This window comes from Macaca fascicularis, chromosome 14 (genome assembly GCF_037993035.2).
Source record: "Macaca fascicularis isolate 582-1 chromosome 14, T2T-MFA8v1.1".
Classification (NCBI taxonomy): domain Eukaryota; kingdom Metazoa; phylum Chordata; class Mammalia; order Primates; family Cercopithecidae; genus Macaca; species Macaca fascicularis.
Genome location: NC_088388.1, coordinates 106813157 through 106838885, shown reverse-complemented (window position 1 = coordinate 106838885; position 25729 = coordinate 106813157). Strand labels below are relative to the sequence as shown.

The window sequence follows — 25729 nt, the reverse complement described above, 5'->3', positions numbered from 1 at the left end:
TGTTGCCCAGGCTGAATGCAGTGGTGCCATCAGAGCCCACTGCAGCCTCAAACTCCTTGGCTGAAGCAATTCTGCCTCCTCAGCCTCCCAGGTAGCTGGGACTACAAGCATGCACGATCATACTATCACATCCAGCCTTTTTTTTTTAAATTTTTTAAAACTTCTATAGAGATGAGGTCTTGCTGTTTTGCCCAGGCTGGTCTCCAGCTTGTGGCCTTAGGTGATCCTCCCGCCTTGGCCTTCCCAACATGCTAGGATTACAGATGTGAGCCGGCGTGCCTGGTTTACCATGATTTTGGAGTAGCGATGAATATAAATTTTATTTGAAATTTTAGCTACAGTTGCCATATGAAATGAAAATATCTGAATTCTTTTGGCAGCAAAGTCTTAGGTATTGCTAGCACCACTATAGTTTGTTGCCTACATTTATAATTGAAGCGATTATTAAATTTTAGTTCAATGTTACTGAAAATGAGGATATATATATTTTTTTCTACTGAAATTCATAGACCCTAGAATATTTTCATGGACCTGGTCCATGTACCCCAGGTTAAAAAAATCTGTGGTCCTATTTTTTTTTTTTGGTAAGATTTCATAGGTATTGTGTACTACCATGAAGAGATGTCTTAGTGTGTTTTTTTTTTCTGTAAAAATATCCAAGGTTGGTAATTTATACAGAAAAGAAGTTTATTTCAAACAGCTCTAAAGGCTGGGAAGTTCAAAGATTGGGCAGCTGCATCTGTTTGGCTTCTGGTGAGGGCCTTGTACTGTGTCATAGCGTGGTGGAAGGCATCATAGGGCGAGAAGGGTACACTGAGAGTCAAACAGGCTTTTTTTTTTTTTTTTTTTTTTAGATGTAATCTCACTCTGTCACCCAGGCTGGAGTGTGTGTGGTGGCACGATGTCTGTTCACTGCAGCCTCTGCCTCCTGTGTTCAAATGATTCTCCTGCTTCAGTCTCCCAAGGAGCTGGGATCACAGGCACCTGCCACCACACCTGGCTAATTTTTGTATTTTTAGTAGAGACGGGGTTTCACCATGTTGACTAGGCTGGTCTCGAACTCCTGACCTCAGGTGATTGGCCCACCTCAGCCTCCCAAAGTGCTGGGATTACAAGCATGAGCTTTTTTTTTTTCCTTTTCTTTTTTTTTTTTCCTACCGACCTCCTGCTCTGAGACAGAGTCTCTCTCTGTCGCCCAGGCTGGAGTACAGTGGCGTGATCTTGGCTCACTGCAACCTCCGCCTGCTGGGTTCAAGCAGTTCTCCTGCCTCAGCCTCCTGAGTAGCTGTGACTACAGGCGTGCGCCACCACGCCTAGCTAGTTTTTTTGTATTTTTAGTAGAGACAGGGTTTCACCATGTTGGCCAGGCTGGTCTCGAACTTCTGGCCTCAAGTGATCCGCCTGCCTCGGCCTTCCAAAGTGCTGTGATTATAGGCAGGAACCACCGCGCCTGGCTGGGATTAAGTTTCAGCATGAGTTTTAGAGGGGACAGATATTCAAATCATGACAGGAGATATATAATGTTTTCTTGTCTGTTTCTTTTTTGTTATGTTAGGAGCTATTGATGTTTTGTCTAGATCCATTATTTAATTAGGACTCCTAAAGTGATATTTTATTTGTCGTCCCCTCTTAATTTATTGTACAGACTATTTCCACAAGGACAAACTCCTTGTCATCAACTCTTCGATTACTCTGAGGTATAATTTGTATAAGAAGGGCAGGATAAACATTGACTGATTTCTTTTATTCACCAGTCTTCAAAATAATAAGTTCATTCCCTAGCATCCACCAAAGAAGACCAGCAAGTTAAAAAATTTTTTAGTATTGCTATTTTTTTTTTTTTTTTTTTGAGACGGAGTTTCGGTCTTTAACCTAGGCTGGAGTGCAGTGGTGCGATCTCAGCTCACTGCAACCTCCGCCTTCCGGTTTCAAGTGATTCTCCTGCTTCAGCCTCCTGAGTAGCTGGGATTACAGGCACTGCCACCTGCGCATCTAATTTTTGTATTTTTAATAGAGATGTGGTTTCACTATGTTGGCCAGGCTGTTCTTGAACTCCTGACCTCGTGATCCGCCCGCCTCAGCCTCCCAAAGTGCTGGGATTACAGGCCTGAGCCACCGTGCCCAGCCAGTATTGCTATTAACTCATGGGTTTCAACATTTGAGGTGTTTCATTCCATTGCATTTATTCTTCCCAGTGCTAAGAATTTATTTTTGTCATAGATTCAATCCTTAGTTTTCTTACTATTTGGTGTGACAAGTTGTTCCAGGCTTATTTTGTACATTCCCTGCCCCAGGTCTGAAATCAGCCATTCTCCAAAAAGCCCTAGTTCTTTTTATTTTTGTTTACTTACTTACTTTATTTATTTTGAGACGGAGTCTTACTATGTCGTCCAGGCTGGAGTGCAATAATGCAATCTCGGCTCACTGCAACCTGCGCTTCCTGGGTTCAAGTGATTCTCCTCCCTCAGCTTCCTGGATAGTTGGGGTTACAGGTGCTCCACCACGCCCAGCTAATTTTTTTTTTTTTTTTTTTTTTTTTGAGATGGAGTCTTGCTCTGTCGCCCAGGCTGGAGTGCAGTGGTGCAATCTCGGCTCACTGCAACCACCGCCTCCTGGGTTCTAGTGATTCTCCTGCCCCAGCCTTTCGAGTAGCGGGGATTACAGGTGCACGCCACCATGCCTGGCTGATTTTTGTATTTGTAGTAGAGATGGGGTTTTGCCATGTTGGCCAGGCTGGTCTCGAACTCCTGAGCTCAGGTGATCCTCCTGCCCCGGCCTCCTAAAGTGCTGGGATTACAGGGGTGAGCCACCACATCCAGCCATTTTTGTATTTTTAGTAGAGACGGGGTTTCACCCTGTTGGCCAGGCTAGTGTTGTACACCTGACCTCAAGTGATCCACCCACCTTAGCCTCGCAAAGTGCTGGTGTTACAGGTGTGAGCCACTGTGCCTGGTTCCTAGTTCTTTTTAGTGGGAGGTCGTATTTAGTTGCCATTATCTAGACACTAGAGGTGTTTATAATTAATGGATTAGTCATTGTTTCAGAGCTTTTTAGGGGAGATAGGATATCTATATGTATATATTATGAAATACTCATGACATACTACGAAGTACTCATGAGTCAATTGTACCTTTCAATAAAGTTCAAAACTATAAGGTTTTTAACTTAACCTCTTCGATCTTACAATTTCATCTTCTTTTTTCTATATATCCCAAATGAATACATCAATATTCATATTGTATGTGTATGTATATACAATATTCATATATCAATATGTATATACAGTATTCATATTGTAGGGGGACACGGCCCTCAAAGCCAGAAGAGGTTAAAGGGGCTCCCATCAATGTAATTTCTTATCTTCTGTATTCCACAGTATTTGTACATACTCCCAAAATAATATCAACACTGTATCCAAACAGTTTAAGCTATTGTACCGTTCTTTTTGATCCTATGGTATATTTTATTAGGAGTGTACTGTCAAATTAGTATGTTTTAAAGTCTCTTGAAATAATTCCTGTCTGTTTGGTTTTGCTACCACCTTTTAAAACATCAAGTTTATTTTAAATTTTGTTTATTTTAGATGTGGCTTTTTTAAATTTCATTTTTGTTTTACATAATTGTAAGTTATGTAACATACTTACATGGCCTCAAAGGCAAATCTATAAAACAAAGTATCTTCAGACATACACCTTTTACTTTGCTCCCTCTGCTGCCCTGTACACAACTTTTAAAAAGTTTTGGTTTGGCCGGGCACGGTGGCTCACGTCTGTAATCCCAGCACTTTAGGAGGCCAAAGAGAATGGATCACCTGAGGTCAGGAGTTTGAGACCAGCCTGACCAACCTGGAGAAACGCTGTCTCTACTAAAAATACAAAATTAGTCTGGCTTGGTGGTACATGCCAGTAATCCCAGCTACTTGGGAGGCAGAGGTTGCAGTGAGAGTGAGCTATTGCATTCCAGCATGGACAACAAGAGCAAAACTCTATCTCAAAAAAAAAAAAATTTTCTTATTTTGTCTTTCCTTTTAAAAAATTAACAAATTATAGATAAATATTTGCATTCCATACCCATTTTTCTCCACATTTGCTTCTCCTTTTTAAAAAAGGAGTCACTTTATAACAGTACATATAAATATGTGCTTTGCTTTTTATAGGTGTACAGTAGTAATCCTGTGTGTTTATTCAGCTAGTCTCCCATTGTTAGACATTTTGTTTTTTTCCTTTAGTCTTTTGCTAGTATAAATAGTGCTGCAATGAATAGCTTTGTAGACACACCTTTTTGTATTTTTGCCAGAGTTGCCTTGGGGTAGATTCCTTGAGACAAAATTGCTAGAAATTGTCAAATCAGCACCCCCAAACTCTCCCGCTGAAATAGAGATTTATCGTTTTGCACTTTCACCAGCAAAAGTCAGAAGTACTATTAAGTTTTTGAAGTGTCAAAAACAGATCCTGAACAGCCCATGGATTGCATTCACTTATTCCACGGATTCCTAAAAGCTGACAGACCTCAGAATCAGAAGCATTGCTGTAGACCTTTGCTCACTCAAGGTCTGGTCCATGGATCAGCAGCATGAGTATTTCCTGAGAGCTTGTTAGGAATGCGGAATGTCAGGCCAGGTGCGGTGGCTCACGCCTGTAATCCCAGCATTTTGGGGGGCCGAGGCGGGTGGATCACGAGGTCAGGAGTTCGAGACCAGCCTGACCAACAGGGTGAAACCTGTCTCTACTAAAACTACAAAAATTAGCTGGGTGTGGTGGCAGGTGCCTGTAATCCCAGCTACTCAAGAGGCTGAGACAGGAGAACTGCTTGAATCTAGTTGGCGGAGGTTGCGGTGAGCCGCGTCGTGCCCCTGAACTTCAGCCTAGGCGACAGAGCAAGACTCCATCTCAAAAAAAAAAAGCAGAAACTCAGGCCTCTCTCCAAACCTACAGAATGAGAAGCTGCGATTTAACAAGAGCCTTAGATGATTCATATCACATGAAAGTTTGAGAAGCACCAGGCTAGAACCGTGTCCTTCAATGCTATAACTCCCGGCCTCATGCAGTTATTTAAGTGAAAATGAATCCAAATCGAATAAATAGAATAAATAAAATAGAATAAAACGAAACATTCAGTTCCTCATTTATACTAGCCACATTTCAAGTGCTCAAGAGCTACTTTTCAAACATGTCTATCACTGTGGTGACATCTACAGTGTGGCACAATGCTGATCCCTGGCTTCACTGTCTAATTTGGTAGCCATTCTCCATATATGGCCATTTTAGTTAAGTTGAAATGAAATAACATTAAACATTCAATTCCTTATTCACATTAGCCGTGTTTCAAACACTCAATAGCTGCATATGGGTAGAGGGTACTCTATTGGACGGTGCATATATAGAATAGACAGGTATGGTCAAGAGGTTACCAAAAGGCTGGGCAAGCCAGAGGAAAGAAGGAAATAAAATGCACTCAGTGCCTCAGGTGGGTGGATGTGCTAGGTACTTTGATAGGTTACATCAGTTAACCCTTAGGCGCATAAAGGTGGTATTACACTCACTTAAAAAAAAGTAAGAGAACTACCTAACACTAATAAAGAGTAGAGTTAGATCTTCGGATTCAAAGACTAGGAGTCTTTCTACTATGTTCAGAAGGAATAATCTTTTCCTGAAGGCCACATCTAAATTGCACTCTATGCTAGCCTTTTCCAGAACAAGACATGGTGTGCACCACTGTTTTCACTTGCCTGTACCTGTTTCTCTTCTTTTTCATGTTTCAAATTTAAATCCAGACCCCAGTTTTATCTAATTCTAGAGCTTGTATTTTTTCCACTGTAACATTCATTGAGTTCACCTTTGAGGGCCTCTTGTCTACAGTATTGTCTGCCTTGCATTTTAACATGATGCCATCTTCATAATAGTAGCATTTTTTGTTAACTTTAAATAAACATTTACTGAGCACCTATTCTGAGTAAGACATAATCCAGTGAGCAAAAAGAAAACACTGATTTTCTTTCTTTTACTTACCTTCTTTGTGAGGTGATCATGTATGCCACTACACTTATCTGTTTTTTAAAATTTGACTTTTTAAGCTACTTTGAGTTTTGAATATGACTTTAACAGAATGTGGGTTCTTCAAAATTGCAAGCTACTTATGCTTACTAGAATTTGATGATACATTAATGGCTAAACTTTTGAATCATAGGAATGTGGAGATGGAAAGAAAACAGTTCATCTTGGCTGCTACTTACTGTGTAAAGAAAAGCTACTTATAATTCTTTCCTTCCTTCCTTCCTTCCTTCCTTCCTTCCTTCCTTCCTTCCTTCCTTCCTTCCTTCCTTCCTTCCTTCCCTCCCTCCCTCCCTTTCTTTTCTTTTCTCTTTTCTTTTCTTTCTTTTTCCTTCCTTCCTTCCTTCCTTCCTTTCTTTCTTTTTCTTTCTTTCTTCTTTTTTTCTTTCTCTCTCTCTTCTTTCTTTCCCTCCCTCCCTCCCTCCCTCCCTCCCTCCCTCCCTCCCTCCCTCCCTCCCTCCCTCCCTCCCTCCCTTCCTTCCTTCCTTCCTTCCTTCCTTCCTTCCTTCCTTCCTTCCTTCCTTCCTTCCTTCCTTCCTTCCTTCCTTCCTTCTCTTGTTGTGTCGACCAGGCTAGAATGAAGGGGCGTGATCTTGGCTCACTGCGTACTCCACCTCCTGGGTTCCAGTGATTCTCATGCCTCAGCCTCCTGAGTAGCTGGGACTATAGGCGCATGCCACCACACCTTGCTAATTTTTGTACTTTACTTAGTAGAGATGGGATTTTGCCATGTTGACCAGGCTGGTCTCAAACTCCTGGCCTCAAGTGATCTGCCCACTTCTGCTTCCCAAAGTGCTGGAATTATAGATGTGAGTCACAGTGCCTGGCCAAAAACTATAATTTATTTCTAAACATGCTTCTAATATAATTTAAAATGCTTTAGAAATAGAAACTGGGTAGCTTATGTGCAGAGTGCGAGAACTTGGTCTAAATGAATATTTCTTTTTGGGTTCCTAATAGGATTTTTATAGATGTACTGGAAGTTGTTATTCTTTACCAGGTATTTACAGGTGGCAGATGTAATGGATTTAAAAATCTCCCCCAAGTAACTGTGTTCCATAGGAGTCTTAGCACTAGTATGAAATCCTGCCTTTAGCTGACAACATGCAACCTAGCAGCACAGATTTATTGAGACATAAAGTGAAGGGAATGCATAATTTGCATTCAAATAATGCATCTTATCCATCATTTGGAACTCTTTTTTCTTCAAATAAAAAGGAAAGAATAATTTAGTGATTTGCCATCCTGATTGTGTCTTAGACTCATCTAGGAGACTTAAAATAGGCTGATATTTGGAATCTACCCCCTGAGAATCTGATCCAATTGGTTTGGGCTGGGGTCTTGGTGTCAGTGTTATTTTTAAAGCCCAGTATTTTTAAATATATAATCAGTAGAGGACTGCCTATCTAATTTGAAAGAGTAAATAAAGAAGAGCTGAAGAAATGAATGCATTCCATCACTGTGTCTCATATATATATTATATATGTGTGTATATGAGTGCATCTCATTACTGTCTCATATATATGTTATATATATGTGTATATGAATGCATCCCATCACTGTGTCTCATATACATATTATATATGTGTGTATATGAATGCATCCCATCACTGTGTCTCATATATATTATATATGTGTATATGAATGCATCCCATCACTGTGTCTTATGTATATGTGTATATGAATGCATCCCATCACTATGTCTCATATATATATGTGTGTATATGAATGCATCCCATCACTGTGTCTCATATATGTATTATAGGTGTATATGAATGCATCCCATCACTGTGTCTCATATATATTATGTATGTGTGTATATGAGTGCATCCCATTACTGTGTCTCATATATATATTATATATATGTGTATATGAATGCACCCCATCACTGTGTCTCATATATATATTACATATGTGTGTATATGAATGCATCCCATCACTAGGTCTCTCATATATATATTATATATGTGTGTATATGAATGCATCCCATCACTGTGTCTCATATATATATTGTATATGTGTATATAAATGCATCCCATCACTGTGTCTCTCATGTATATTATATATATGTGTATATGAATGCATCCCATCACTGTGTCTCATATATATATTATATATATGTGTATATGAATGCATCCCATCACTGTGTCTCATATATATTATGTAGGTGTATATGAATGCATCCCATCACTGTGTCTCTCATATATATTATATATGTGTGTATATGAATGCATTCCATCACTGTGTCTCATATATATATTATATATATGTGTATATGAATGCATGCCATCACGGTCTCATATATATTATATATATGTGTATATGAATGCATCCCATCACTGTGTCTCATATATATATTATATATATGTGTATATGAATGCATCCCATCAGTCTCATATATATTATATATATATGAATGCATCCCATCACTGTCTCATATGTGTATTATATATGTGTATATGAATGCATCCCATTACTGTCTCATATATATATTATATATATGTGTATATGAATGCATCCCAGCACTGTGTCTCTCATATATATTATATATGTGTGTATATGAATGCACCCCATCACTGTGTCTCATGTGTATATATAATGTAAAACTAGTGTTTAAATTAGGCACACACTCGTATTTTAAATTAGGCACACACTCGTATTATGGCCTTTCCTCCATTCCTCAATCTTCCTGAAATATCTTTCGGGTGTGTGATTGTTTTGACTCCTCTGTGAACCTTTCCCAGGACGTCTTGAGCTTTGCTTCTCCTTGGCTGCATGCACAACTCTTATTTTAACCCTTTCTCATTTTATTGTGGTTTTGTGTTGTGAGGTCTGTCTGACTCCTCACAGAAAACTCCTGAGGTTGTTCAACAATAGCACATACCCTATGTGCCAGGCACTGTTAATCATGGAGAATATAATGTCCCTTTCCTCCTGGAGCTTAGAGTTTTGGGGAAAGAACAGTCATAAGCGGTGTGGTATTTTGTAGAGGCACAAAGTGGAGCTCCCTGATCTGTTCTGGGGAGAAGCAAGAGGGTCTGGGACTAGAAAATAGATGAGTCTTAATTCTAAATTCCTTGTGCTTGGCACATATTAACAACCATTGAACTCTGGTGAATATATGGCTGAGGAGCTTACTGACTGAAGACATGAAATCAGGTACATGAGTATGTATTTTGGAATGGAAGGGAGGTTACAATATAGATTTTAGGTTTCCTCGAAGAAAGAAGGAGGGAAATAAAGTGCCTCATGATCTTTTCTTCTTTCATTCCTTGAATTTTTTTTTTTTTGAGATGGAGTCTTGCTTTGTCACCCAGGCTGGAGTGCAGTGGTGTGATCTGCAATCTCTGCCTCCTGGGTTCAAGTGATTCTCCTGCCTCAGCCTCCCAAGTAGCTGGAATTACAGGCACGCGCCACCACACCTGGTTAATTTTTTTGTATTTTTACAAAAAATACAAGGTTTCACCATGTTGGCCAGGCTGGTCTCGAACTCCTGACTCAAGTAATCCACCTGTCTTGGCCTCCCAAAGTGCTGGGATTACAGGCATGAGCCACTGTGCCTGGCCTCATTCCTTAAATTCTTAAAGTTATAAAATAGATTCTAACAATAATGTGGTTGGAAGTGACCTTACTCAGCCCATCTTCTACCTGTTTGTCCACTCCTGCCCTCAGTGATCCATAACTCTTGTTTGCTGTGTATTCTGGAAGGCTGGCTCCCCCGGTGTGAAGCTGCCTTGGGGAAATTTGTCTTGGAATTGGATCATATCCTGCCATTGAAGTTCATTTTAGTGGAGGTTCCGTTAGAAAAACCAGGACAGGATATATCCGAAGGTCGGATGCATGTTTCTTCTGGCAACTTCGCTTAGACAGGAACAGGTTTTGTTATGGTATAGAGAGTTCCTCTGTTCAGAATTCACGTGAACCAGGACCTTGTACAAATTTTATACAAACGTGAATGTGGAGCTGTAAGTAACAAAAATTGTTTTGAGGCCTTCAGTGTCTGTAAGTCTGAGTGTTTTTGTCTTCTTTCTTCCTTTGTTCAAGTTCCTCCCCCCTCCCCCCCAGCTTTTCTCTCTCTCTTGCTCTCTTACTCTTATAGATGAGGTCATTATGATTTGGAGCCAAGAGAAGTGCATTCCTGTAACTTTAAATCTCCATACTCAATTTGTGACTCTCCTTTTTTTAGAAGATGGTTACAGTTTATAGTAGTTAGAGGACAGCTTGCTTAATTGTGCTATTTTAGAATGCAGATATGAGCTTACTGTAGGAATTCTGTCAATTTGTGAAGAGGGCTTAATGCTTCCACACTTTTTATTCTCACTTATTTCAGATTTATAATTGCTTTCAAGTCCATTATGAGATGTGAAAAATGTTCTCAATTTGATTAGGTTATCAGCCACTTGGTTAGAGTGTCTGTGCCTGGTACTTTGGACGTCCAGCTCCCCCATGATGTACAGGGAAGCAGTGTGACTGCTGGGAGGAGAGAGATGAGCCCAGGCTCCCTCTTTCTTGACAGCAAGGCGAGGTACAGGGATGCTTTGAAGAAGGGTGTTTTGTCTTGCTTTGAGACAGAATCTTGCTCTGTTGCCCAGGCTGGAGCGCGGTAGCGCCATCTCGGCTCACTGCAACCTCTGCCTTCCAGGTTCAAGAGATTCTCCTGTCTCAGCCTCCTGAGTAGCTGGGATTACAGGTGCCCGCCACCACGCCCAGCTAATTTTTGTATTTTTAGTAGAGACGAGGTTTCACTATGTTGGCCAGATTGGTCTTGAACTCCTGACCTCAAGTGATCCGCCCGCCTCAGCCTCCCAAAGTGCTGGGATTACGGGCGTGAGCCACCGTGCCCAGCCTGAAGGGGTTTTCTAATATAAACTCTGTTATAAAATCATAATGGAGAGAGAACGGAGGGGAAGAGAGGGATGAGCGGAAAGAGAGGAAGGAGAAAGAGATATAGAACGTCGGAAGATACCAACTGTGAGGGATGACCCACCTGTTATCCCAAGTCTGTGTGCTGTAGCAGGGACAGCAGATGTTTAATGGCCAGGAAATTTGGGCATTAGCTCTGCTCCCGTGTGATCTTAGACAAAACACTACTCTTTTCTGGGCGGCAGTCTCCTTGATTAAAGTGGGTTAGTGCTAAGGTTCTGCAATTCTGAGACTTCCTTCCAGGGAAGAGAGGAAGTTTCCTTAGAGTCCTTCCTCCCTTCCTTCCTGCCTCCCTCCCTCCCTCCCTCCCTCCCTTCCTTCCTTCCTTCCTTCCTTCCTTCCTTCCTTCCTTCCTCCCTTCCTTCCTTCCTTCCTCCCACCCTCCTTCCCTCCCTCCCTTCCTTCCTCCCTCCCTTCCTTCCTCCCTCCTTTCCTCCCTCTCTCCCTCCCTCCCTTTTCTCTCTCTCCCATCCTTTTTTTTTTTTTTTTGCAAACTCTCACTCTGTCGCCCAGGCTGGAGTGCAGTGGTACGATCTCGGCTCACTGCAGCCTGCTTCTCAGGTTCAAGTGATCCTCCTCCCTCAGCCTCCCAAGAAGCTGGGATTACAGGTGCACACCACCATGCCCAGCTAAATTTTGTATTTTTAGTAGAGACGGAGTTTCACCATGTTGACCAAGCTGATCTCAAACTCCTGACCTCGGGTAATCCACCCGCACAGCATCCGAAAGTGCTGGGATTACAGATGTGAGCCACCTTTAAGAAAATTTGAACCCTGTGATCTTTTTTTTTTTTTTTTTTTTTTTTGAGGCGGAGTCTTGCTCTGTCACCCAGGCTGGAGTGCAGTGGCGCGATCTCGGCTCACTGCAAGCTCCGCCTCCCGGGTTCCCGCCATTCTCCTGCCTCAGCCTCCCGAGTAGCTGGGACTACAGGCGCCGCCACCACGCCCGGCTAATTTTTTTTGTATTTTTAGTGGAGACGGGGTTTCATTGTGTTAGCCAGGATGGTCTCGATCTCCTGACCTCGTGATCCGCCCGCCTCGGCCTCCCAAAGTGCTGGGATTACAGGCTTGAGCCACCGCGCCCGGCCGTGATCTGATCTTTTAATAGTTAGGAGCACTGATCTCTTCTGCCTTTTACAGACAGTATGACGATGGGTGAATTCTGGACCTGCTCTGAGTTTCATCTTCTCCATCTGTAGCATGAGTGCAATAGGACTTTTCTCAGGGCTGTTGTCAGGATCATGTTATTGAGATTGTGAACTGTGATAGGTACTAACTGAACAATGAAATATAGGAAAATTGGAATCATTTCCTCAGCCGGGTACCTCTCCCCACATGGTTCCTGAGAGAGGCATATGGCTGGGAATAATGACACAAAATAAACGAACTTTTTCATCCTTTGGCTTTGGCCCCACATTCCCGGAGACTCCTGGTGCACTATACTGGACTAAGCAGTGAATTTCCTTTGTCTAGGATAGGGCAGCCTAGGACCTGAATCAATGCAAACCATGCCTCCTTCAAGAGGAAGTGTGCACAAGAGAAGGAGATAGCAATTCCTGGATCTGGTTTAGCTCATCAGCCGGTGCTGGGTAGAGCGTGCCTAGAAAGAATGCTACTTGTAGGGGAGCAAATCCTTAACTTTTGGCTCATCTTGGTGTAAATTTCCTCCAGTAACCTAAAACAATGTCCTTGGATTTGGCCAGTTCTTGACATCATCACCTTCCCCTTAGAGAGTGGAGATTCCTTCCTTTTGAGAGTACCAGACTCAGCTACATGAAGTAATATAACCCTTTGGAGAGCAATCTAGGAAAACAAAACTGAAGATGCTTGTGCCCTAAGAACAAACACCATCTCGTCCAATTCTGTTCTTGGATATATCCAGAGCAAATGATTCCTTTAAACTTTATTGTAGAAATAGAAAGTCATTATATTTGTAGGACACTCTGAGTTTCCTGCTCCCAGCAGAATGCAACTGGCTGGAATCTCTCCAGATGCCTTAGATGGCTCCCATCAGGCCATCTTGAGTACTGAGGAGATTAAATCTTAGCGTATCTGTAATCCATTTTTTTTTTTTTTTTTTTAAATAGAGACAGGGTCTCACTTTGTTGCCCAGGCTCTTTTGAACTTCTGGACTCAAGAAATCCTCCTATTTTTTTTTTTTTTTAAATAGAGATAGGGTCTCACTATGTTGCCCAGTTTTGAACTCTTGAGCTCAAGCAGTCCTCCTTCCTGGTCTTCCCAAAGTGCTGGGAGTACAGGTGTGAGCCACCACGCCTCGCCATCTGTAACCCATTTGTACCACCTGGCTAAAAACTAGAAAAAACTCTTAGAAAATTACATCAAAAGACATATGAAAACAAAAAGAAAAAGGAATATAACCAAAATATTCATCAACGATGGAATGGATTAATAAAGCATGATGTAGTCATGTGGTAGAGTACTATACAGTACTGAAAAGAAAGAACAAGAACTCATGTATCCATATAGATGGCTCTCTCAAACCCTGTTGATCAAAACCACAATTGCAGAAGTATATACAGTATGATGCTGTCTATTTAAAATTTTGAAACAATGCTATTTGTTGCTTAGGGATACTTACATAAATATTAAAATATGTAGAAAGGCATGAAAATAATAAATACTAAGTTCTAATTAGTTACCTCAGGAGGCCTAAGAGATTAGAGAGAACACACGTGGGATACCTTGATGTTGCCAAATGTTTCTTTCTTTTCTTTTTTTCTTTTTTGTAGTGGTGTGATCTCAGCTCACTCTAACCTCCACCTCTCAGGTTCAAGCTATTCTTGTGCCTCAGCCTCCCTACTAGCTGAGATTACAGGCGTGCACTACCATGCCTGGCTAATTTTTGTGTTTTTAGTAGAGATGGGGTTTCGGCATGTTGCCCAGGCTGGTCTCGAATTCCTGGGCTCAAGTAATTCACCCACCTCGGCCTCCCAAAGTGCTAGGATTACAGGCATTAGCCACTGTGCCCAGGTGACAATTGTTTCTTTCTTTTTCTTTTCTTTCTTTTTTTTTTTTTTTTGAGACGGAGTCTTGCTCTGTCGCCCAGGCTGGAGTGCAGTGGCGTGATCTCGGCTCACTGCAACCTCTGCCTCCCAAGTTCAAGCGATTCTCCTGCCTCAGCCTCCTGAGTAGCTGGGACTACAGGCGCATGCCACCACGCTCAACTAATTTTCTATTTTTAGTACAGATGGGGTTTCACCATGTTGGTTAGGCTGGCCTCGAACTCCTGACTTCGTGATCCTCCTCTCTCAGCCTCCCAAAGTTGCTGGGATTACAGGCATGAGCCACCGCGCCCAGCAAATTGTTTATTTTTTGAGGTGATAGATACATGGATACATGTTGATTATACATTATACATACTTTGTTATTTGTTAGATAGAAGAATTACTAAAAATTAAAAATGAAACATGCTGTGAGAGAGTAGTTCAAGGTGAGGCTGGAGAGTCAGATGGTGGGTTGCCTGTAGGGCCATTTTAAAGTGTGGCTTTCACCTAAGGCCAGAAGGAACCAGCCAGTGAAAGGTTTTATTTTTATTTTTATTTTATTTTAGGCTTTAGACATGAGAAATAATCTCATAATATTAACACTCAGAACATCACTCCTGCTGCAGCGTGGAGACTGGATTTGGGTAGAATGACAGTAGGACAGGAAGAATACTTAGAAAAAGTTTCCTTTTTGAAACACCATCTTCTCTAGGCCTCCAGATTGTTTCTTCCTTCCTAGTTCTCCCCTTAACCTCTCTGGCCATGCCCCTTTATCTCCATCTCTAATGAGTCTTCCTCCCTCCCTCCCTTCCTTCCTTCCGTCCTTCCGTCCTTCCTTTCTTCCTCTCATTCTGTCACCCAGGCTGGAGTGCAGTGGTGCAGTCTCAGCTCACTGCAACCTCTGCCTCCTGGGTTCAAGCGATTCTCATGCCTCAGCCTCCTGAGTAGCTGGGATTACAGGCGCCCGCCACCACACCCTGCTAATGTTTGTATTTTTACTAGAGATGGGGTTTCACCATGTTGGCCAGGCTGGCCTCAAACTCCTGACCTCAAGTGATCTGCCTGCCTTGGCCTCCCAAAGTACTGGGATTACAGGCATAAGCCACCGCATCCAGCCTCTCTAGCCCTTTAAATATTGCTGTTTCCCACGGTATGTCTTTTTTGCTCTTTTCTTCCCAATTTTTAGTTATATGCCTTGGTGATCTCATTATGTCCCGCATTCAGCTACCACCTTTATGCTCATGATTCTCAAGTTTATTTCTCCAATCCAATCCTTTCTTCCAGCTCCAAGCTGTCTACTGGACATTTCTTCTTGGCTATCTCATAATTAAACAAAATCCAGCATGTCCAAAATGGAGTTATTATCCTTTCTAAATATGCCTTTTCCTTCTGCCTTTAGGGTCTTGGTTAACCATATTGCTATCTATCCAATTATCTGATCCAGAAAATAGGTATTATTGTAGACTCTTCTGTCTCAGTCAACTTGCTTCTTTAATTAGTTTCCATGTTAGAAATGCAGGGTAAGGGCCAGTCACAGTGGCTCACACTTGAAATCCTAGCACTTTGGGAGGCTGAGGTGGGAGGATCCCTTGAGCCTAGGAGTTTGAGACCAACCTGAGCAACGTAGTGAAACCCCATCTTTACCAAAAAAAAAAAAAAAAAAAAAAAAAAAAAAAAAATTAGCTGGGCATGGTGGCATGTGCCCATAGTCCTAGTTATTTGGGAGGCTGAAGTGGGAGGATTGCTTGAGTCTGGGAGGTCAAGGCTGCAGTGAGCTGCGATTGCACCACTGCACTGCTGAGCAATAGAACAAGACCCTGTCTCAAAAAAAAAAAAAAAAAAGACACACACACACACACACACACACACGTGCTTTACAAAGTATGTTATAGTCAAGTAATCAAAATGATCTCTAAATGGATGTTCAGTGAAATAGGGGAATATGCCTTTGTGGGAATGGAGGGGATCAGAAAGATAAAAGAGAATAAAAATGTAGTCCTTCAATAACTAACATTTAAATAGTTATTTCATAAAATGAAATGAAGAACCACCTGGAATAATTAGCATTTCCCTTTGTGTTTAGCTGTGTGTGTGTGTGTGTGTGTGTGTGTGTGTGTGTGTGTGTGAATAATTAGCATTTCCCTTTGTGTTTAGCTGTGTGTGTGTGTGTGTGTGTGTGTGTGTGTGTGTGTGTGTGTGTGTGTGTGTAAGGTATAACTTATTTGCAAGCTCTTCTGATTTCTTCCCTTATTTTCCAGGAATATTTTGAAAACAATTGCTCTGGGTCAGATGTTGTCCTTGTGTATATGTGGGACAGCCATCACCAGCCAGTATTTGGCAGAAAGATACAAAGTGAACACCCCCATGCTTCAGAGCTTTATCAATTATTGCTTGCTGTTCCTAATTTATACAGTGATGCTGGCATTTCGATCAGGTATGTCAAATGTGGCAATTACCTTTTCAACAAAATTATCTTCATAAAAATTACTAGAAAAGTATGACACCTCTGAATTCTGTGAAAGTAGTAACTAGAGACTTATGCATAATTCTATGAAATTGTTGATTAAAGTAAGTAGCACCATACTGTTTGTAACAGAGAAGTTGTCCAAAAAAAGTGGTTTTTTTTTGTTGTTGTTGTTGTTGTTTGTTTTTGAGCCAGGGTCTCACTCTGTCACCCAGGCCGGAATTCAGAGATGCAATCTTGGCTCACTGTATGTAGCCCTGACCTCCCAGGCTCAAGTGATCCACTCACCTCAGCCTCCCTAGTAAGATGGGACTACAGGCGTGTGCCACCATGCCTGGCTAATTTTTTTTTTTTTTTTTTTTTTTGGTAGAGAAGGGTTTTTGCCATGTTGCCCTGGCTAGTCTCTTAACTCCTGGGCTCAAGTGATCTGCCCACCTCAGCCTCCCAAAGTGCTAGGATTTCAGGCGTGAGCCATTGGACCCGACCTAAAAAGTATAAATGTCATTACAAGTTAGGTCCCCCCACCAATTTAAAAAATATTTTAAAATATTAAGATGATATTAAAAACACTTAAAGTCAAGAACCTTACTCTCCAAAATATTTACTTACAAGTAAATAAAGATGGTAAATGGAACATTAGTTGATTGTGTAGATCAGGTCTCTGGGTTTTTTTTTTTTTTTTTTTTTTGTGCAGTGGCATAATCTTGGCTCACTGCAACCTCCACCTCCTGGGCTCAAGTGATTCTTGTGCCTCAGCCTCCTGTGTAGCTGGGACTACAGGTGCACACCACCACGCCCGGCTAATTTTTGTATTTTTAGCAGAGACGGGGTCTCACCGTGCTCCTGACCTCAAGTGATTCACCTGCCTTGGCCTCCCAGAGTGCTGGGATTATAGGTGTGAGCCACTGTGCCCAGCTAATTTTTGTATTTTTTGTAGAGACAGAGTTTCACCATGTTGCATAGGCTGGTCTTGAATTCCTGAGCTCAAGCAGGCCTCCCACCTCGGCTTCCCAAAGTGCTGAGATTACAGGCGTGAGCCACTGGGCCCAGCCAGATACATTATTATTAACCAAAATCAGTAATTTACCTTAGGGGTCACTCTTGGTATTGTGCATTCTATAGGTTTTGACAAATGTATAATGGCATACATTTACCATTACAGTATCAAACAGAACAGCTCCACTGCCCTAAAAATCCCTCTGCTCCACCTATTCATTCCTCCTTCCCTCCCTACAGACTCCTGGTAGCTACAGCTTCAGTGTTGCCCTGTCACCCAGGTTGGAGTACAGTGCAGTGGTGTGATCTTGGCTCACTGCAACCTCTGCCTCCTAGGTTCAAGCGATTCTCCTGCCTCACCCTCCCTAGTAGTTGGGATTACGGGCATGTGCCACTACACCCGGCTAATTTTTGTATTTTTAGTGGAGATGTTGGCCAGATTGGTCTCGAACTCCTGACCTTACATGGTCTGTCTGCCACGGCCTTCCAAAATGTGGGGATTACAGATGCCTGTCCAGCTTCATTATTTTTTAAAACTTTAGTTTAACCCTTTGTTGTAAAGGGGTTTGAAGGTCTGATTCTCAATTTACTACTTGCTTTTGAGTCATGTGGCCGACACAGCAGAAGAAAAAGCCTCACAAAGGTTAGTGAATCCAGTGAAGAAGGACAGCACTGTGCACACTTAGGAAATTACAGTAATTTATTTCATCTCATGCACCAGCTATCTAAAGGTTTTTATTGAAATTTAGGGCTGGGTGTGATGGCTCATACCTGTAACCCCAGCACTTAGGCAGTTGGAGGTGGGAGGATCGCCTGAGGCCCGGAGTTCAAGACCAGCCTGGGCAACATGATGAAACTCCTTCTCTACAAAAAATATAAAAATTAGCTGGGTATGATGGCATGTCCCTGTAGTCCCAGCTACTTGGGAGGCTGAGGTGGAGGATGGCTTGATCCCAGGAGGCTGAGGTTACAGGGAGCCAAGATGGCACCACTGCAGTCAAGCCCAAATGACAGACCAAGACCTGTCTCCAAAGGAAGAAAAAAAAAAAAAGCTGGGAGTGGAACTATACATGGTTAATAACCCTATACTTTGCTCTTTGTGGAAGCATTGGCCTTCAGGAATTCGGTGAGACTCCCAAATATATCAGTGCAGTTAGTCTGGGGTGGGGTGCAGTTAGTTAGGGGTGGTTGTTAGGTACTTCCTATGCCATTTGATGCTAGGAAGACTAATTTTGTGTTGTTGTGTTTTTTTTTTTCTTCTGAGACGGAGTTTTGCTCTTGTTGCCCAGGCTGGAATGCAATGGCACGATCTTGGCTCAATGGCACGATCTCAGCTCAGTGCAACCTCTGCCTCCCAGATTCAAGTGATTCTCTTGCCTCAGCCTCCCTAGTAGCTGGAATTACAGGCACCTGCCACCATGTCCGGCTAATTTTTTTATTTTTAATAGAGACAGGGTTTCTCCATGTTGCCCAGGCTGGTCTCGAACTTCTGACCTCAGGTGATCTGCCCACCTCGGCCTCCCAAAGTGCTGGGATTACAAGTGTGAGCCACCGCACCCGGCCTAATTCTGTGTTTTCAAGATGTTCCTGCTAATTGGATTTTACTGATAATTATTTGGTTATGATTCTCACTACTTTTATTTGTGAGTTATCTTGCCATAAAGCCTTCTCATATATGTGCCAACTCTGCATCTCCTGTGATGCCAGCTTCTCCAAAGTAGTGAATCCAATTAATTTGAATAAATATAATTTGGGGGAATAAAATGTGTTTCTTCAGTGTGCCACTAAGCCTTTTCTCAAACTTATAATGTACTTATTTTTCACTTGAAAGCACATCTCTTCCAAAAGAATGATCACATGCAGACTTTTCTTTGAAGAAGCCCATGGATAGAAGTTAAATAACCAATTAATTTCTAGGAAAACATTTCATTTCCTAGGATAGTCCGTGGCTTGTCAGAAATGGCGACATGCAAGCTCATATCCAGAAATTTTATTTCTGTTATGATAGGAAAGGGATTTTTTAAAAAGTTATTTTTTTTAAGTTCTGGGGTACATGTGCAGAATGTGCAGGTTTGTTACATAGGTAAACATGTGCCATGGTGGTTTGCTGAAGCTATCAACCCATCAAGTCCAGCATGCATTAGCTCTTTTCCTTAAGGCTCTCCTCCCGCCCTGCCCTCCCCCCAGTTTTTTTTCTTAAAGAGGTGGAGTCTCATTATGTAAGCCCAGCTGGTCTTGAACTCTTGGGCTCCAGCTGTCTTCCACTCTTACCTCAACCTCCTGAGTAGCTGGAGTTACAGGTGCACACCACCATGCCCAGCTAGGAAAGGGAATTTAACCACTTTTCTCTTACTTTCATTCTGGTGCTTTTATTGAACACTTGGTCTCTGATGACATTTTAACTAGGGTTTCATACTAGAAAAAAATCTAACTCTGGTGAGCTGTTGCAGGAGTTTGGGTTATGAAGACCATAACCTTCATAACATTGGGAGGGTGCCACATTGGAAATATACAATAGCCAGGCGTGGTAGCTCACGCCTGTAATCCCAGCACTTTGGGAAGCTGAGGCAGGCAGATCGCTTGAGCTCAGGAGTTCGAGACCAGCCTGGGCAACATGGTGAGACCCCATCTCTGCTAAAAATACAAAAATAATTAGCTGGGTATGGTGGCGTACGCCTGTGGTCCCAGCTACTCAGGAGGCTGAGATGGGAGGCTGGCTTGAACCCAGGAGGCAGAGGTTGCAGTTAGCCGAGATTGCACCACTGCACTCCAGCCTGGGCAACAGAATGAGACCCTATCTCAAAAAGAAGAAGAAGAAGAAGAAAAAGAAATTCTTGCTTCTACTCTTTTATCTTCAAATCAACATGTATGGTATCATTTGCAAATAACATGTACTGACCCAGATTTCTTTCAACCAGGCAGTGATAACCTTCTAGTAATCTTGAAAAGAAAATGGTGGAAGTACATCCTGCTGGGACTAGCAGATGTGGAAGCTAATTATATGATTGTCAGAGCCTACCAGTACACAACTCTAACCAGTGTCCAGGTAAGAGGGAGCCCTCTGACCACTTTGGATTTTATAGCTTCAAAAGGAGAACACGAAGTCATACGTGTTGACCTAATTTTATTGAAAATCTGTTCAGTTGAAGAAAACCTAAACACAAGTGGGTGCTGTTTTCTAGTAGAGCATATGCTCTAATGAGTAATGGTTCCTAGAATTAGTGAAAATGTATACAAGTTAAGCTGCCCCCAAACTGCTAATGCTATGGCAGAGCAGTTCCTACCACAGTAAGCGTAAATATTTAGTTGGCAGTTGATGCTGTGGTGTTGACATGTGTTCTGTGTTATATGCTGCTGAAACATGGCATATGAAAGTAGATATACCTTTGTTCTATAGGAAAGTTGGAGGTTTGCAAGCATAGTAGATATTCATGACAAAGGAACCACTGGAAGAAACCCATTAGACATTTTTGGGAGAGGTGGTAGCCAGAGTTAAAACTCCCATCTCTGTTTCTTTGTTAGGTTTATTCTTGCTGCATTGAAAGAAAAATATTCATTCCTACATTGCAGAGGCTTTCGACTTTGTAAAGTTGAAGACAACTGATTTCAGTTGTCTTAATGTTAGCAAACTATGGGATGTGTCATAACATTAACTCACCATTACTAACTACAGAATGTTTTATAAATGGAGGTGAAAGTGAGATAGACTCAAATGCCAGGTTTAGATGTCACAGTTTAATAAGTTGATAACTTTTTTTTTTCATTTTCTTAAATAATAAAAAAAAGTTTGTATCAGATGTGGGATTTGAAGTTTATAACTTTTTGATACATCCCTTTCTCACTATACAAAATACAGAGATGTTCTTACTTGACTCTAAATTTTAGGGACTGGAAAAAATTGAGATTAGACTTATTTCGCATAGAAAATATAAGGATTGTTGAGAACTCAATATATTTCCAATGTGAACCTACATTAAATGTTATTGCCAGAGTGCCTTATATTAAATACTTTGTTTTCTGTAACATTTTGCTAAGCATTGTTCTCAGCAAACCTCTTGGACTTTGACCAGTATGGGTTAAAAAGCTGATAGGAGATGATTTATTAAGACAGACACCATAGGAGGCACACAAAGAACCTAAAGTTTCGCAAAAATTAAACCTAGCAGTTACCTAGAGAATGATGCATGAGAATGAAGTTACCTAGTATCACTAATAGGAGTAAGTGTACTTTTAGCATTGGTTAATGAAGTATACATAAGTATGCAGAAATGGCATTTTCTTGTCACACCTACTTTCATAATCTCATATACATTTTAATTACTTGATTACAATTCCCAGGAACTTTGATCTCTAATAATGATAAAAAGTTTTGAATTGGTGCAAAGCCTAAACACAGTTAAACAGAACACTTACAGTTGGATATTTGCGACTGAAGTTCGTGCCTTCTTTCAATTTCAAAGAAATTGAAAACAATTTCTTTCACGCTAGCCCCTTAGAAAAACCTAAGCATTTGGTTGCCAAAAGTCATGCACTTACAGTCCTAGTGAGGAACATATTATAAAAAAGGCATCTAACAAGGTAATGTTTTCTCCAGCAGCAGAGACGGCTGTCACAGGACTGATTCAAGCTTGTTCTCCACCTGAGTAAATCTCTGGCCTGGGTGGTCCAAAAGGATGGAAATTTGGATTAGGTGGTCTTTGAACCTTCTTTTTAAGGATTCCTTAGAAGGTTCTGTAATTACCAACAGTCATGGCATAGTTCACGTGAAGATCATGATGTGGCCTAGGTTTCTGCTCATGTCCCTTCCCACTTGACTGCCACATCAACCCATTTCCTACTCATGGCCTGCTCCTTCTCTCCTGTGCTGCTCTGTTCTTCCTAGAATGCAGTCCTTTTTGAAGCCTGCTCCCCTCATTGTCAAAGGCTAATTCAATTTTCATTTTCTCTTCTATACTCTATCGTACCTCTAATATGGTCTGACTCATTTTTATACTAACCATGTGGCAGGGTCTGTCTTAGTACCCTGCTTACTGTGACTAGACAATAATTTTTAAAAATTAAATTGATACTCTTAGAACTGAAACAATCAGAGAAGACATCCATCCCCAAGAATACTTTTTTTTTTTTTTTTTTTTTTTCTGAGGAGGAGTCTTGCTCTGTCACCCAGGCTGGAGCACAATGGTATGATCTCGGCTCACTGCAGCCTCTGCCTCCCAGGTTCAAGTGATTCTCCTGCCTTATCCTCCTGAGCAGCTGGTATTACAAGCATGTGCCACCACACCTGGCTTTTTTTTTTTTCCAGATGGAGTCTCATTCTGTCGCCCTGCTGGAGTGCAGTGGGGTAATCCTGCAGCCTCGGCCTCCTGAGTAGCTGGGATTACAGGCATGCGCCACCACGCCCAGCTGATTTTTTTTTGTATTTGGAGTAGATATAAGGTTTTGCCATGTTGACCAGGCTGGTCTCAAACTCCTGACCTCAAGTGATCCTCCTGCCTTGGCCCCCATAGTGCTGGGATTACAGGCATGAGCCACCGCACCCGGCCACCAAGAATGCATTTTGAAAAGAAGGTTCACATGTCTGAAGGTGATAGATATCAGATGAGAAGTCATGGAATGTTAGAGTCAGAGGGAACCTATGTGATCATTTCATCTGATCTTTTTATTTTATATTTTGGCTTGGAGAGTGACTGGCTGGGGACCACACATCTAGCTGGTCAGTGTGGGGCTGGGGCCTGAGGTCTCTGGAGCTCTGACCATGACATAGGCAGCTCCCTCATTGCCCAACAAAAATTGTTAAAAACAGAGCAAATTTAAGTTTGATTTTAAGACACAAGGATAAGGGAATCTTCTGTGGTAGTTCTTAGAATGTCTTTTTCTACTTTTTTTTGTTTAAGGAATGTAGTTGAGATTTTGTTAAGCCATATGGCTGGATTCTGCTGGTGTCTTCAGGGACAGGGTATTATCATTTGCATCGTTTAATGTTTTGTTATTCAGGCAGGCTCAATAAAGCACTTAGGAGATTAGAGTTCTGCAGCTGGAATAAATAACAAGGCAAGATGCCATTCCTACACATGATGCGTTGGACTCCACTGATGCTACTGCAGTGAAAGGCAATCAGTAAACAACTGTGGACAGGATTGAATGGGCTGCTGGAGATTAGGGGCCTGTCTTGTTCAAGACTAACCAGATACGGAGAGAATCAGGCACAAGGTTTGAAACAACAGGGTGAGCAATAAAACAGCAGTTTCAGGAATATTATTGGTATAAGGAATATATTTCTTCCTTGAAAGAAATACATTGGAATTCATCAAGAATCTCTTGAATATATTTTATCCTTGAATGCACATTAAATTTGTGAATTTAAGAATTGAACGAATTCACTCTCTTTTTTATCTTTTATCTTGCAAACAACTTTGGGCCTGCTATAATTTTGGCATGCTTAATCCCTCTGCCTTCCAGATGAGCAATATCAGGTGTATAGCTAGTGTTTTCTGGACCTGTTGTCAACAGGTGATGGAGAAGCACGTGAGGAGGATGAGCAAGAATATTTGCCGTGAGCTCGAGTGTGTCTCACGTGGTGGGGTTGGACGCTTTGTCAGGGAGATGGTGTCTGTTCTCTCGTAGTAACTGGTGCTTCTTTGTAGCACTTAGCCCAATTCTAGTGAAATATCTGGTGTGATTGTTTATTCCATGTCCTTTCTAGCTTTGTGTGCTCCTGAGGGCACAGCTTGCTCTGTCCTGTTCACCTCTATTTCTAGCTGCTTTCACAGTGTCTCACACATGCAAGGTGTTTAGCAAATATTTGTTGGCTGAGTAAATGGTTGCATGTAGGAAGGAATGTTTGTCTACCGAACTTAAAGATACACACAGGGCCAGGCATGGTGGCTCACGCCCGTAATCCCAGCACTTTGGGAGGCCGAGGCAGGCAGATCACCTGAGGTCAGGAGTTCGAGACCAGCCTTGCCAACATGACGAAACCCCATCTCTACTAAAAAATACAAAAATTAGCTAGGCGTGGTGGCAGACGGCTGTAATCCCAGCTCCTCAGGAGGCTGAGGCAGGAAGAATTGCTTGAACCCAGGAGGTGGAGGTTGCAGTGAGTCGAGATTGTGCCACTGCACCCCTCCTGGGTGACAGAGCAAGACTCCATCTCAAAAAAATAAAAAAATAAAATAATAAAATAAAATAAAATGACATAAAATAAAAAAATAAAATAAAGATATACACAGGTGGGAGCATAGAGGTAAAGAGCACAGGCCCTCAGCAGAAGTCTTGTGTTCAGCAACTGACTCTTCCATTGTATTTTATTATTTTATTTATTCATTTATTTTGAGACAGGGTCTCTCTCTGTATTGTCCAGGCTGGAGTGCAGTGGCACCATCACAACTCACTGCAGCCTTGAACTCCCAGGCTCAAGTGATCCTCTCACCTTAGCCTCCCAAGTAGCTGGGACTACAGGCGTGCACCACCACACCCAACTATTTTTTTTTTTTTGTACAGACAGCATTTCACCATGTTGCCCAGGCTGATCTCGAACTCCTGGGCTCAAGCAATCTGCCCACCACAGCCTGCCAAAGTGCTAAGATTACAGGCCTGAGCCACTGTGCCCAGCTGTCATCCCATTTTTAACTATGACAACTCATTTCACCTCTTTGTACCTTCATTTTCTCATGTATAAAATTGGATTGTAATTTCAGTCTCATAGAGTTGTTGTGAGGATTACATGAGTGAATTCAGGTAAAGCTCTTAGTATAGGGCTGGCAATAATAAATGCTCAATAAATACTGACTCCTATTATAAATACTGACTCCTATTATTTCTTAATTACTCATCTTTTAGCTAATGAGAGATATGTTTTAAACTGTTGATTCTTTCCATGCAGCTTTTGGATTGCTTTGGGATTCCTGTGTTGATGGCTCTGTCGTGGTTTATTCTTTATGCAAGATACAGAGTGATCCACTTCGTTGCTGTGGCTGTCTGTCTGTTGGGTGTAGGAACCATGGTTGGTGCAGACATACTAGCAGGGAGGGAAGACAATTCAGGTAAGATAGTGTCACATGTTTGTGCTTCAGTCACAGAATTTTATGTTTTCACCTTTATTCTGCAAACTATATCTTTTTATAGTAAAAAGCAGAAAATACATTTCTGGTTAACTACATTTGAAATTATATTTTTAGATTTACTTGTATCTGGTATTTTGTAACTACTTCCACAAAACAATCTGTATGTTCCTACCAGCCTATAGTTTTTCTTCCTTTTTGTTACATTAAATAGTTTTGTTTGTCTCTTGAG

General features: G+C 41.7%; 1 protein-coding gene across 7 annotated transcripts in view; it reads left to right on the top strand.

The window, feature by feature from the left end:
• The window catches only part of SLC35F2 (solute carrier family 35 member F2), a 66218-nt gene that overhangs the window by 28454 nt on the left and 12035 nt on the right, over window positions 1–25729 (top strand). For 6 of the 7 annotated variants that reach the window (XM_005579527.4, XM_015435663.3, XM_015435662.3 and 3 more), the window contains 3 exons: window positions 16236–16411; window positions 20356–20483; window positions 25320–25479. In XM_005579527.4, coding sequence (XP_005579584.3) covers window positions 16236–16411; window positions 20356–20483; window positions 25320–25479 — 464 coding nt within the window. The remainder of the gene's footprint in view (window positions 1–16235; window positions 16412–20355; window positions 20484–25319; window positions 25480–25729) is intronic. The other variant, XM_074015157.1, reaches the window with a different exon arrangement.